Source organism: Quercus lobata, chromosome 4, assembly GCF_001633185.2.
Source record: "Quercus lobata isolate SW786 chromosome 4, ValleyOak3.0 Primary Assembly, whole genome shotgun sequence".
Taxonomy (NCBI): Eukaryota; Viridiplantae; Streptophyta; class Magnoliopsida; order Fagales; family Fagaceae; genus Quercus; species Quercus lobata.
Genome location: NC_044907.1, coordinates 48,920,718 through 48,935,469, shown reverse-complemented (window position 1 = coordinate 48,935,469; position 14,752 = coordinate 48,920,718). Strand labels below are relative to the sequence as shown.

General features: G+C 37.4%; 1 protein-coding gene across 4 annotated transcripts; it reads left to right on the top strand.

Moving 5' to 3' along the window:
• Positions 1-5,653: 5,653 nt before the first annotated feature.
• On the top strand, positions 5,654-13,681 carry LOC115987034 (calcium-dependent protein kinase 1-like). Of its 4 annotated transcripts, none has more exons than XM_031110477.1 (9): positions 5,654-6,233; positions 6,343-7,317; positions 9,191-9,334; positions 9,471-9,623; positions 10,192-10,307; positions 10,480-10,647; positions 12,131-12,355; positions 13,041-13,178; positions 13,594-13,681. In XM_031110477.1, the coding sequence occupies exons 2-8, from the start codon at positions 6,498-6,500 to the stop codon at positions 13,161-13,163; spliced, it is 1,749 nt and encodes a 582-aa protein (XP_030966337.1). In that variant the 5' UTR covers positions 5,654-6,233; positions 6,343-6,497; the 3' UTR covers positions 13,164-13,178; positions 13,594-13,681. The 4 variants fall into 4 exon arrangements, with proteins under 4 accessions (XP_030966337.1, XP_030966336.1, XP_030966338.1 ...); XM_031110476.1 differs by lacking the exon at positions 13,594-13,681 and adding an exon at positions 13,306-13,524; XM_031110478.1 differs by lacking the exon at positions 13,594-13,681 and having other exon boundaries at positions 6,348-7,317; positions 13,041-13,524.
• Positions 13,682-14,752: the final 1,071 nt, after the last annotated feature.

Genomic DNA, 14,752 nt, shown 5'->3' with positions numbered 1-14,752 from the left:
TGTAAAATAAAAAAAATAATAATGAAAACTGTAGGGGCTCGATTCGTGACGATCTCAAGATAATATTGGGCTCGTACGAAAAGAGGGCCCAGAAAATATCATTTGTAGAGCGTGGGTTTGAAAGACTATGCCAGGCCTTGGTCACCGAACGGTGGCTTAGTTCGGTTCAGTCAATGGATCTCATCCAAGGAGTTTAGGGAGCTTCTGCTCTGATTATTCTCCTTCTCTTGAGAACACCATGGTTGGGAGGACTGACTGTCCTCCCCCCTAGATTGCTTATTTTTCCTTTTATACTAGCCTGTATCCCTCCTCTAGCGCCCACGTGTAGGTTCGACTTTCCAGGACTGATATTTGTCCCATCAGCCCATACCCAAAGTGGTTGGGAGTGGTTGTAAAAGTTGAGAGCATGGTTCTATCAGGTGCAGAGTACTGAATGATAGTAATGGCAGCTTTCCCTTTGTCCTTGGTCGTTATACTATCCAGCGTTTCCTTCTTTATCGACATAGATGTTTTAGATTTTTTCCCGAACTATTCCTATATCTTTTTTGCCCTTCCTTCCAGGGGGACATCGAAGATGCCGAGGACAGAATCATCCTCGGCGGTGTCTCCAGGCTATTTGGACTTTTATTACCTATCCTCGGCCATACCCTTCCTCGGCTAGAGCCTTGGACCTTAATGCAAAAATGGGCCGGGGTCACAAATTATTGGGCCCCACAATAGCCCCTCAAAATCCTGTTGTCCGACCTCTTGGTCGAAGATGAGGGTTTTGGTGACGCCAAGCCTTTATTACGGTTCGTTCAACTCTATCCCTCATTAATGCTGGCATCTCTTCATCTGCTTAGGAAATGTGCCAGGCTACGAAACTTTCCTCTAGATTTACGCACAAGGCGCTCCCGTCATTTCAGTGAACGAGGCGCGTCTTTAATGAATTTCCTTTACGAGGCCAATCAATACTGACAGTTACAAATGACGTTGGGAAGTTGAACAGACGCCACCTTGCTCGCAGAGCTTCTTGGATATATGTACAGGTTAAATGCCACTGAGTTCACCTTCCATATAAGAAGCCAAACGAGAAGGTATTCCCCCCACGTAAAGATTCTTAACCTCCCTAAAGCCTCAACCCTTAAGTTGTGCTCTGAGTTTTCCTTCTCAATATAACCACAGTTTGTAGTGCGACACTTTTGAAAATAGAAGTGGGGATGAAAAGATCATACTCTTTCCAGAAGCGTTTTCTTCCTCCAAAGCTTAAGATAGCTCGGTCAGGACAGGAATGGCGGAGACTCAAGATACCTCTTATCTTCCCTTCAGCCAAAATCCGAAGCAGGGGCTCGTCACGTTAAACTTTTGGCGTGACTGAGCTGGGGTCACCCACCATCAGTACCAGCCGTTCTCTCATGAGCATAGTTAATACGGCACCAGTGTGTTAGGGGTCAAGACTGACGCAGGGACAAAGTATCCTTACTTCTTCCTCTCTTCCTTTACTGGTGCCTTCTTTTGCCTCTCCTTCCTCTTCTCTTCCATCACCAGATCCATCCTGGTGCTTTTCCTTCTTCCTCTTCTTCTCCTCCTTCTTTTCTTCTTCTCCTCCTTCTTTCTCTTCTTCTCTTATTTTCTTCTCCCACCAAGGAAGGTCCTCCTCTCAATATGGGCGCTTCTGGGGTAGAGTTTGGAAGAACTTCGGAGACGAGTTTCAAAGGACCTCTGACTGTTTATTTGTCTTGTTGTTGTTTTTTTTTTTTTTTTTTTGTTTTTGTAATTCGCCTTCTGTATAGGCTTGTTTAAGCCCCTCTTTGTACGTTGTAATACCTCTTTATATTAATAAAAGTCGTTATTACTTTATTTCATATGTTCTATCTCTTTATTTTTGAAATGGTTATGCCGTGAATAGACATACTATCCTATGAATTCGTTTTATATTTTTATACTTTGAACGATGCCTAGGACCGAAACCCCAACTAATAAAAAGAGCTTGCTCTGTGCTTATTGAAACTAGTCGGCATAAGAATGCCGACTTAAACAAATGACACTTAAGGCAGAAATCCTTACTAGGAAAAAAGAAAAGTATATTATGATGGGTTTATTAGAGTTATCTGGCGTAATAATGCCGACCCAAGAAAACGATACTTAGGGCCGAAAATCCTTGCTAAAGGCAAAAGATACTATTATGAACGTATTGCAGGTATTGTGTACAAAAAGACCGACCTGAAAATGGGTTGTATGCCCCAAACTTAAACGAGGTGATGATGGGATGCTCGATGCCGTGTAGGAAATAATCATCGAGAATACCCAAAATGAACAGCACCTGCAGGTTGCTGAATAATAAGGCGTTTTGCCATCTTCCTAATGGCTTTCATAGCCTTAACCTTTTTCTGGTGTCTGGTCCGAGGACTGAGTAACTTAAAATTTTCCTTAAGTGGTTGGTTTTCCCATAGGTTTGAGTCCGAGGACCATGCAATACATTGGTTTTGTCCAAAACTTGATTTTTATAAGTAGTTGGTTTCTCCATAAATTTGAGTCCGAGGACCATGCAATACCTTGGTTCTGTCCAAAACTTGATTTGATAAGTAGTTGGTTTCTCCATAGGTTTGAGTCCGAGGACCATGCAATACCTTGGTTCTGTCCAAAACTTAATTTGATAAGTAGTTGGTTTCCCCATAGGCTTGAGTCTGAGGACCATGCAATACCTTGGTTCTGTCCAAAACTTGATTTGATAAGTAGTTGGTTTCCCCATAGGCTTGAGTCTGAGGACCATGCAATACCTAGGTTCTGTCCAAAACTTGATTTGATAAGTAGTTGGTTTCTCCATAGGTTTGAGTTCGAGGACTATGCAATACCTTAGTTCTGTCCAAAACTTGATTTGATAAGTAGTTGGTTTCCCCATAGGTTTGAGTCCGAGGACCATGCAATACCTTAGTTCTGTCCAAAATTTGATTTGATAAGTAGTTGGTTTCCCCATATGTTTGAGTTCGAGGACCATGCAATACCTTGGTTCTGTCCAAAACTTGATTTGATAAGTAGTTGGTTTCCCCATAGGCTTGAGTCCGAGGACTATGCAATACCTTGGTTCTGTCTAAACCTTTAATCTGATAAGTAGTTGGTTTCCCCATAGGTTCAAGTTCGAGGACCATGCAATACCTTGGTTCTGTCCAAAACTTGATTTGATAAGTAGTTGGTTTCCTCATAGGCTTGAGTCCGAGGACCATGCAATACCTTGGTTCTGTCCAAAACTTGATTTGATAAGTAGTTGGTTTCCCCATAGGCTTGAGTCCGAGGACCATGCAATACCTTGGTTCTGTCCAAAACTTGATTTGATAAGGAGTTGGTTTCCCCATAGGTTCGAGTCCGAGGACCATGCAATACCTTGGTTCAATCCAAAACTTGATTTGATAAGTAGTTGGTTTCCTCATAGGTTTGAGTCCGAGGACCATGCAATACCTTGGTTCTGTCCAAAACTTGATTTGATAAATAGTTGGTTTCCCCATAGGCTTGAGTCCAAGGACCATGCAATACCTTGGTTCTGTCCAAAACTTGATTTGATAAGTAGTTGGTTTCCCCATAGGCTTGAGTCCAAGGACCATGCAATACCTTGGTTATGTCCAAACCTTTAATCTGATAAGTAGTTGGTTTCCCTATAGGTTCGAGTCCGAGGACCATGCAATACCTTAGTTCTGTCCGAAACTTGATTTGATAAGTAGTTGGTTTCCCCATAGGTTTGAGTCCGAGGACCATGCAATAACTTGGTTCTGTCCAAAACTTGATTGATAAGTAGTTGGTTTCCCCATAGGCTTAAGTCCGAGGACCATGCAATACCTTGGTTCTGTCCAAAACTTGATTTGATAAGTAGTTGGTTTCCCCATAGGCATGAGTCCGAGGACCATGCAATACCTTGATTCTGTCCAAAACTTGATTTGATAAGTAGTTGGTTTCCCCATAAGTTTGAGTTCGAGGACCATGCAATACCTTGGTTCTGTCCAAAACTTGATTTGATAAGTAGTTGGGGGAATTATCCCCTCGGCTACGGCGTGGGCCCTTAGTTTAAGAGAATTAGCTCCTCGGCCAAGTCCCTAGAACCATCTGTGTTGCTGATGCTACAAAGCACAGCCCCGCGTGAAGAAACGTAGCCCCTAGTGGGACTTTACGCTAAAACACTACACCTGGCTATTGGAAATGATGTAAGTGACTTTCTCGACCCACCACCAGTGCCAAGACACAAGCCTTCCCACAGACGGCGCCAATTGTAGGGGCTCGATTCGTGACGATCCCAAGATAATATTGGGCTCGTACGAAAAGAGGGCCTAGACAACATCATTTGTAGAGCGTGAGTTTGAAAGGTTAGGCCTTGGTCACCGGATGGTGGCTTAGTTCGGTTCAGTCAATGGATCTCATCCGAGGAGTTTAGAAAGCTTTTTGCTCTGATTATTCTCCTTCTCTTGAGAACACCATGGTTGGGAGGACTGACTATCCTCCCCCCCTAGATTGCTTATTTTTCCTTTTATACTAGCCTGTATCCCTTCTCCAAAGCCCACGTGTAGGTTCGACTTTTCAGGACTAATATTTGTCCCATCAGCCCATACCCAAAGTGGTTGGGGGTGGTTGTAAAAGTTGAGAGCATGGTTCTGTCAGGTGCAGAGTACTGAATGGCAGTAATGACAGCTTCCCCTTTGTCCTTGGTCGTTATACTATCCAGCGTTTCCTTCTTTATCGACATAGATATTTTAGATTTTTTCTCGAATTGTTTCTATATCTTTTTTGCCCTTCTTTCCAAGGGGACATCGAAGATGCCGAGGACAGAATCATCCTCGGCTGTTTCTCCAGGCTATTTGGACTTTTATTACCTATCCTCGACCATACCCTTCCTCGGCTAGAGCCTTGGACCTTAATGCAAAAATGGGCCGGGGTCACAAATTATTGGGCCCCACAAAAACTTAGATAGAAACCTATCAGTTTTATTTTATTCTAAACTTTAATGATTTAAATGTAATAATTGAAACTTTGTGCAATTAAAAGTTGTAATCTATAGCTTTAGCTCTTGCTAACACTGCAAAAGAGAATGAGGAAGCTATTGTTTAGTTTAAAGAATGTTACATTTTTCCCTTTCTCATAGTACATAGCGTGAATGAATAAAGTTTATTATCGTTTCTTTTCAAAAAAAAAAAAATTGTAAAAGAGATTAGCACAATGGGTAAATTGTTAGAAATAGTGCTACACACGTAACATTTTCTTAATAAATTTCATAACTATTGAGTTGATATGTTATTATTGATTCTCAATTGAACTCATACTTAACATCTCTTTATTATCCATTATTTATAACTTGACATATCAATAAAAATTGTGAAATTTATTATACCTCAATACTTATTGAATTCAAAGAGTCCAACTTGGTGGCCTTTAATTTGACAGCCCTTAGTTTTTCCTCTCAAAATTTCTTTATTTATTCAAAGGCAAAAAAAAAAAAAATTCATAATTTTAACTTAATATTTAGTAGTATTGTTTAACAGAGGGCGTGTAATAACCATTATTCAAAACTAAATATTTTTACCGCAAATTTCCGAGCAAAATAAGTAATTAAAAAAAAAAAAAAACTCGCATGGATACAAGAGTACAACCACCAACTGAAAAGCCTGAGTTGGAATATTACCCGACCGAACGCGTACCCACTTTACTGCCCAAGTTGAAGTTTTCACACCAAAAAAACCAGGTTTGAAAATTGAAGTATAAGACTAACTCGTAACCAAAGTAGATAGAAACAAAGCCAAAGACTTGCACACACAGTAACACCCACACCAGAAAACCAGAAAATCTGTCTCTTTTTTTTCTTTCTTTTTCTTCTCCAATACTTATTTCAAGGAGACCTGTTTAAAGCAGAGTTCCATTTCTCTACTTTTCCACCGACCCTTTTATTTGATTACTTTTTTACTCTCTTGGGTAGTGCTGATTCTTGTTGGAATTCTTCAATTTTGGTCACTATTATTTTATCTTATTTTTTTGTAGACTTTTTCCTCAGTTTGTTTTATTGATGACTGGCTCTTTGATCCAATAATCTAAAGGGGTTTTTCTTCTTTCCACTATTATACTTTTTACTTGATTTTATACTTGATCAAAGAAGGCTTTGAATGCATTTGGGTATCCTTATTTGATTTTATTTTGTTCAACTAATCTCACTTTTGGACTATCTTTGGTGCAATTATTGTCATCTCTGTATTGACAGGAATCAGCAACTGATGGATTTGGTGAGCACTTCTTCTATCTGTTGATTTGTGTTTGTTTCTCTTTTGGTATCTATTCATAGTTCATATGATATGATATAGTTGAAGTTTTGATTTTGTTATTTCTGTCAAGGTTAGAGCAAAATAGGAAGATGAGGGGTTGACTTGAATTTATTACTCAGCTTGTGAGGATCAGATCTACTATGTTTTGTGCTAACATATTAGGAAAGATTGGATCTTGGTGTTGAAAGTAGAGGAAGTTTCAGAAAGAAATTGGTGCAGGGCACAATGGGAAATACTTGTGTTGGACCTAGCATTACTAAAAATAGTTTCTTCCAATCGGTTTCTGCTGCAATGTGGCGGACCCAAATGCCTGAAGACTCAGGTTCTACTCATACTAATGTAGAAAGTGGCAATGAGGGTACACCTAGTGAACCTGAATCACCTATGCCTGTCCAAAGCAAACCCCCGGAACAAGTTACAATACCAAAATCGGAAACTAAACCGGAAACTAAACCAGAAACTAAACCAGAACCAGCACAAGTCACAAAAGCCAAGAAACAGCCTCACTTGAAGAGGGTGTCTAGTGCAGGGCTCCGTACCCAAGTTTTACAAACAAGGACTGGTAATTTTAAGGAATTTTTCACTTTGGGGAAGAAATTAGGACAAGGCCAATTTGGGACCACATATCTATGTGTGGAGAAGGCTACAGGGAAAGAGTATGCGTGCAAAACTATTGCAAAGAGGAAGTTGATAACACATGAGGATGTGGAGGATGTGAGAAGGGAAATTCAGATCATGCACCATTTGAAGGGACATCCTAATGTTATATCTATCAAGGAAGCTTTTGAAGATCCGATGGCAGTTCATGTTGTGATGGAGATATGTGCAGGTGGTGAGCTTTTTGATAGGATCATTAAGCGTGGGCATTACACAGAAAGAAAGGCAGCTGAGCTTACTAGGACTATAGTTGGGGTTGTGGAAACTTGTCATTCACTTGGAGTGATGCATCGAGACCTTAAGCCTGAGAATTTTCTCTTTGTCAATAACCAAGAGGATTCACTTCTCAAAACTATCGACTTTGGCCTATCGATATTCTTCAAACCAGGTATTTTCTTATGGTTGCTTGTGCTTTTGGAAATTATTTGAATTGCTACGCTGATGTTGTTCTGAAATTGTTGTTTTGGTAAGATTTTACAAATTGATGATGTGATAATGCTGTATTATGTAACAAGGTGTACTACATGCTTTCTGTATAGGACGCTCTGCCTGAAGTTCTAATCTTCTATATAGAGCAGGCTGCATTTGATGTCTGCAAATTATTTTGAATCACCAATACTTGTTCAAACCTATCTTGGCAAATCCCTTCAATCTGATAATTGGTCCTCTTTATGCAATATATGGTTTTAGTTTGAATTTTGGTTAAGGACTTAGTCACAGTTTAAACTTTAGGTACAATCAGATGTTAATCTTCTTAAATAAAATTATGAACTTATTAGTGATGTAATCCATGGTCACAGAAAGTACTGATAAGAATAACGATCATACGTCCCTAAATAAAGGAAAAGGTTAAATAACTTATAAAGGAATCCTTCAGCTATTAATCTAGTTTTGTATCTCTACCGAGCCATCTAGCTAGCCCTGGGCCCAGGTCAGCATAGAATGAAAGCAATGGCCCTAATATTTTGTTGGGAGAGCCAGCTTCTTTGGTTGTGGAAGGAGAAGAGCAGACGTGGTGACTTGTTGCTAGTTCAAGAAACCTACCCTGGTCCATAGAAATATAACACCACTTGTCAGCCTGAAATAGCTGGCTACTGATCTCAGTCTCTCAGGATAATAATGAACATCTATACTTTGTTATTCTTGATGTTTAAAGCACATAAGGTCATTTTTACCTTCCATCTCAGTTCTTTGGTTTGCAACAATATTTATAAATTGTCAATTATTAGCTTCAAACTTCCAAATAAAATTGATACTCTAACACCATACATAGGTCTGATTTGAATCTTATTGAGCTTTAAGTAGACAATTTTCAAGTGGTTTATGTTGTAGTTGCATCTGAGTGCCATGAATTTTCCATTTCTCATTGATTGATTAGCAGACTGGGATGACTGTCAAACCATTGAAATTCCCATTCTCCTAGTTCTGTCTTCTGAGTATTGAGACTATCAACTGAGACTTACAACAAATAAAAAAGACTACCATTTCTGAGTCTGATGATACTTTGTTTAATCATTAATTTGCTGAACTATATATTTGAATGTCTGATATTTCAAGTAATTACATCCCAGCGCACTATAACCCCCCACCCCACCCTTCATTCTTTGTTTTTGTGTGTAGTTTGGTTAACTCAAGAACAATCCTTGTGAACTGTCCACTTGTACAGTTAGAGTAAATTTCTATGTTAAGAGAATAGAGCCTGCATCTATGCTTCTATCATTTACAATATTTCTATATTCTTCTCTCTTTTTTCCCTTACTATCAATTTTTTAAATATCAGCTTAAGGTTAAAGATTGGTCATTCTAGATGGAATTGAAGGAAACCTTTTTTTTTTCCTGAGAAACTAACTAATAAACACTCACTCACACACACAGAGAGGAGAGGGGAAGGGGTTCTAACTTCTAACACAATGCACACCACAAATTCCACTCAAAAGCCATTGTAACTAAGGGAGGATTTTACATTCTAGATTTAGTTTCCTTTTTGAGTTAAGCATTTATCACCCAAAAAGCAGATTCTAAGATGGAATTCAAAAATTGTCACAATACTTTTATTTACATGAAGATGCATTAAAATATGATGCAATGATACTGCTTTACTTTCAGGCATAAACATGTAATCAACCCATTTTTTATGTAAATTGTGGGCAGCTGCATTTTGACTTCATGGTTCCACCACTCTGCTTCTTTGACACTAAATAGAACTAGAAGCAGTAGGTTTGATTTTCTAATTTCTAAAAATCAATGGTTTCTCCGTCCAGGCGAAAGATTTTCTGATGTGGTTGGCAGCCCATATTATGTTGCACCAGAAGTTCTACGAAAGCTTTATGGTCCAGAAGCAGATGTTTGGAGTGCTGGAGTGATTCTATACATTCTATTAAGTGGAGTGCCTCCCTTTTGGGCTGGTAAGAAGTTTGGAATCTACTAGTTCTTGAAATTTCATTACTTCCTTGCCTGTATTTGTCTAAATATGTTCCAAATTTTGCTTATTGTTTTCCTTTTTCCCCATTTTTTCTTTTCATCCATGTTATGATTATGTAGAATCCGAGCAAGGGATATTTGAACAGGTCCTGCATGGTGATCTTGACTTCACTTCTGACCCTTGGCCTAGTATATCCGAAAGTGCAAAAGATTTAGTGAGGAAAATGCTTGTTCGAGATCCTAGGAGACGACTAACTGCACATGACGTTTTGTGTGAGTCCTCTATTGTTTTGTTTTGTTTTGTTTTTGATCAATTAATGCAGATGTGGGAATTATGTGATTAGGGAATGGGGTTGAGTAGAATCTATTTCTATTGTAATACATATAAGATTTTATAAAATTTTCCTTTAAGGTTTTTCTTGTGACTTTATGAGCCCTGATGCATTCTTACATAGATTAGATTGGAGGAAATATGAGAGTAGCTTCTATTTAATAGTAATGTTGGCTTTTGTATTCCAAATGATGAAAGAAGTAATGTTGGCTGTGTTTTGAATCATTAAATTGCCGAAACCTTGAAATGCCATTGAATTCATTCAGCCCAAGTTTGACATATTATCCACAGCGTCAATGGAAATTTCATATCCAACAAAGAATCTTGTCCTTATTTTTCTATTTTTCCCTTTTTGAATTTCAGACTTGTTCAGAATGACCAGGTCTTCTGCTTCTGCTGTTTGTCTTGAATCATCGTCATTATTAATGTGCATAAATCCTATAATATTTATATTAGGTTTCACACGGGATTTTCTTTTCCTAGCTAATAAAAAGTTTATATTCCTGTCAGGTCATCCCTGGGTGCAAATCGATGGAGTTGCTCCTGACAAGCCTCTTGATTCTGCAGTTTTAAGTCGCTTGAAGCAGTTTTCTGCTATGAACAAGCTCAAGAAAATGGCTCTTAAAGTAAGTGTCTGGATGTGAAGGCTGATTACATTTGAATATAAAATCACTGAAAAGCTCAATAGATAGAGTTGCTACATAATCTGTGTATTCAGATTCAGGTTGAAACTATTGTTTGGATTTCTATTAGATAGAATGACTAGTCCATTTCTCACTCTCTTTTGTTTTTTTGCAGGTCATTGCAGAGAGCTTATCTGAAGAAGAGATAGCTGGCCTAAAAGAAATGTTCAAAATGATAGACACGGACAATAGTGGTCAAATCACTTATGAAGAACTCAAGGCTGGTTTGAAAAGAGTAGGAGCTAATCTTAAGGAGTCTGAAATTTATGATCTGATGCATGCAGTAAGTATTAGTGTGAATTTTGGTCCAAGTCTTTTGCTAAACACTTCAATCAGTTTCTCGCAATTGATATACGCTATTAGTTGGGAAAAAAAAGGTTTCTGAATATCAAACCTTAGCAGAAGACTAATACATGTATTAAAAAAAAATGAGAAGGAGAGAGAAAAAGAAAGGCGGGAGGCAGAGACAGAGAGAGTCCCAACTTTAAACTTTAGTCTGTCGAAAATTTGAAAGCCAGTGGAACAAAAAAGAACAGACTATATAACTTTTCTCTTTCTTTCCTACAAAATAAAAGTTTAGCTATTACTCCATGGTAGTATGTATTATATAGGTGTAGAAGATAATAACAGCATGTCAATTTAACAGATCTTTAAAGCTACTTACTTTTAGTATGTGTTACTTTGAACTAAGGGACTCATTAGCTTGTTCAGTCATTCAATATTGACTCTCCTAGAACATTTGTAATATTGGTGAGATATTAATTGGGATAGAAGATTATAAAAGGATAGCAATCAATATTTTTGTAATTTAATTGTTTGTCAGATCAATTGCACACAGAACAATTTTATAATGTTTGGCTAGCCAACCACTCCATGATATAGATTTGGAATCTGGAGTCTTAATTAGAGGGCCCTTGCTGGTAGAGGTTTTGAGAGGAGGTTATGAATTTATAGCTTCAAGCCATAAAGAATCGTTAATGAGTATGGCATATGAGAAACCATGCCTATAAAATAATTGTAAACTTGTTCCAATTTTTATTTTTATTTTTAATGGATGTGAAATTTCATTAATTACAACAACAGAGATACAAAGAAGCAGCTGAGCTGCAGAACACCAGAAAACACGACCTACATCATCAAAACCTGAAAAACTCAGCTAACATAACACATATAACAGAAACCAACACCAACTAGAATCAAGGCTCAAAAACAGGAAAGGGATCCTCCACTGACAGCAAAAGGGATCTTGTTGTTATCATTGAGTTAATAAAAGTTAAATACAAGATACGGAAGTTCTCATTATTTCGTTTCTTTTCTTCTACTGTTTATTTTTTGTTTTTGGGGACTAAAGGAGTTTTCAACAAGGAAGGTGTTTTCTTCTTCATATCACTAACAACATGATGGACAGTGTTTTGAAAATGAAAGTAAAAAAATAATCCCTCCTTAATGTTATGTTATTTTTTATAACAGGGATTAGCCACATGGATGATTGGGATGCGTGCTATTACTTCGCGCAGTATAAATTTTCTATTTCTCCGAATTATTTTGATATATGAGAACATCAATGCATTCTATTATATCCTAAAAAATTGGAGTGACTAGAACTGCTTTCTGAGAGAGATCACTTGGGAAACTGAATGTGCTATAGGCAAGAATATTTAAAAGGGCTATAATGTTTCAGAGAATTTCGTTAGCTGCCATAAGACTATGAAATAATGTTGTATTACTGAATTATATTTTAAATCTGATGTTTTACTAAATTGCAGGCAGATATTGATAACAGTGGAACCATTGATTATGGAGAATTCATTGCTGCTACATTGCATCTGAACAAAATTGAGAGAGAGGATCATCTATTTGCAGCTTTTTCCTACTTCGATAAGGATGGAAGTGGTTATATTACTGCTGATGAGATTCAAAAAGCTTGTGAGGAGTTTGGCATAGAAGATGTTCGCCTGGAAGATTTGATCCAAGAAGTAGATCAGGACAACGTGAGTGTTTTCTTTTATCATATCTTCTCCATAGTACTATGGTAAAGGATTGAAGGAACAATCTTTTTGGCCTTCCCCCAGAACCCAACCCTTCTTCACTACTTGCTTCTGAGACCTTGACAACTCAGTAAAACCTGATTACGGTAGCACTTTGGTCAAGCTATATGTCCATCCAAGAGAACTTGAAATTCAATTTAAGTTGGATTTGACTAACGGTTTTTTCTGATGAAAATTAAGTACAATTTAAAAAGCAAAACTATCATACCATGGTGATTAGGCATTTGGAGCGGGGGAAGGGGGGGGGGGTTGAGATATGGATTTTTATTGTTGATCTTCCTAAATAATAAGATGATACAGTTTTTGCAACTATGTAGTTTTTTGCCTGAAGGCCATTTCTGTGCAATGGTTGATGGCTGCATTTGATGCAAAAGAGCCTAAACATTAGGTTCCAGACCACATTGACATGACTGGCACAGCATATCGTTCTTTCCATTCACATAGTGTAGAGAAGTAAGTTTCATTCAGCCAGCCCATGAGTCTTGACACCAAGTGGTAAAATGGTTGGTGGAATTAGGTCAGGTATTAGGTGCAAGTCCTGTCAAGGAGAAGAAATACACTATTCAGCAATTTGCTCATTCCTTTCATGTGTGATGCCTATAATCATTTATTTCTATCAATTTTGCAGGATGGAACAATAGATTACAATGAGTTTGTGGCGATGATGCGAAAAGGAGACCCTGTAGGTGTTGGTAAGAAGGGTCTAGAAAATAGTTTCAGCATTGGATTTAGAGAGGCTCTACGACTGTAATCACAAAGGCAGCAGGTAGATTCTTGATTCTTTCTTCTTTGTTCTAACCTTTCGAGAAATCAAAGATTGTATAGTAGGAGCCTTGGTGCTCATCTAAGAAGCAGAAAGGCTTTTTTAGAGTATAATTGTTGGATTTATTCAGATTTCAGTGAGTTTGGAAACAGCAATCAGCCCTTCAATTGTATTGCATCATACTATGCAAAGGAAAAACTTGTATGGTTTTAGTGTTGCCCTTTTCCTGTATTCAATTTGGTTATGGCAGAAACATTCGGACATTCTTGGAAGTGCAACAATGTGTTCTCTTTGTTGGTAAATTATACATGCATCTAGGGGGTTTTGGATCCACAATCTCACATTAATTGCAACCTATTTTTAAGGAATGGAGGCAAAAATATGTGTTTGTTATAGTTTTTTTTGGTTCATAATACAGGAACAACAACCAAGTTGCTACTACTAGTGGAGGATAAGAATGCATGCACCCAACCCGGATTACTTTGTTGAGAAATAGTCAATCCTATTAAATTTGGGACTAAGGCTTTGTTATTTTTATTGTTGTATTTATGTTTAAGTGATAAGATGTGTAAAAGTAAAACAATACTTAAAAAAGAAAAGGTAAGATTTTAAGAGGTTATAGCTTTGGTGTAGAAATTTGTGATTCATTACCATATTGGAATGGTTAAACTTAGATACAAGTCTCTAGGTTTTGTACATTAGGTTCCTAAGTTCAACAGTATGATTCTATGAACCAATGCAGTACAAACAGTGAATTTTTTTCCAAAAACAATTAAATTCACTTATATGTTTTTTTTAGAGAGAAAATTCGCCTACATGATTTATTGGCCAATACAACTATATGGTTGAATTTAATTTGGATTTTTTTTCCTTTAAAAAAAATTTTCAATAGTAGTTATAATAAGTGGGGAATGTGGCATTCGAATCTTTCTCTTAATGAAGAATACCAATTCACTTATCCCAAAAAAAAAAAGAACACCAATTAATGCGACAAACCTCTTGGACTTGACTTTTACCCATTATGAAAAGCAAGTAAACTATAAGTTAGAATATGCAACATACGAAGTTGAAGTGAAGACATGCTTGACCATGGTCGTAGTATAAAATGTTCATGCTTGGAGGGGGATTAGTGATTAGTCTCTTACAAAATTCAAATAGCAACTATCGCACCTTAACTCTTTTTAAGGATTTTTTGGATCTTAGAAAAGAAAATATACAATCCATTCATCCCAAAATAATTCTGACTTAAAAGAAAATGTCATGTCATGTCTTGGCGGACAAAAAGCCTTATGGTTAAGTGGGATTGTATAGTAATTACCAATAAAGAGTCTATGCTGGTGAGTATCGAAAAACTTGCGGTCGATCTGGATATGAATATATTGACTAGCAATACAAGAAATGCATTTTACAATGAAAGATAAGGGCCTCACCAATATCAGACTTTTTACATCGGTCACTGGATGATTATTAACATACCGCCAACACAAATAAATAAATCACTTGAATTGGATCATTTATTTCAAAAAATATAAATCCTAACAAGATCTTAACCCAGATACTGCTGTTAATCCTCTAAA

Excerpts from the sequence above, each read along its gene's own strand:
- LOC115987034 (XM_031110477.1), top strand. The coding sequence starts at position 6,498 with ATGGGAAATACTTGTGTTGGACCTAGCATTACTAAAAATAGTTTCTTC. Across the intron at positions 9,624-10,191 it reads AACTGCACATGACGTTTTGT|GTCATCCCTGGGTGCAAATC; the intron begins GTGAGTCCTCTA and ends TATTCCTGTCAG. Across the intron at positions 10,308-10,479 it reads TCAAGAAAATGGCTCTTAAA|GTCATTGCAGAGAGCTTATC; the intron begins GTAAGTGTCTGG and ends GTTTTTTTGCAG.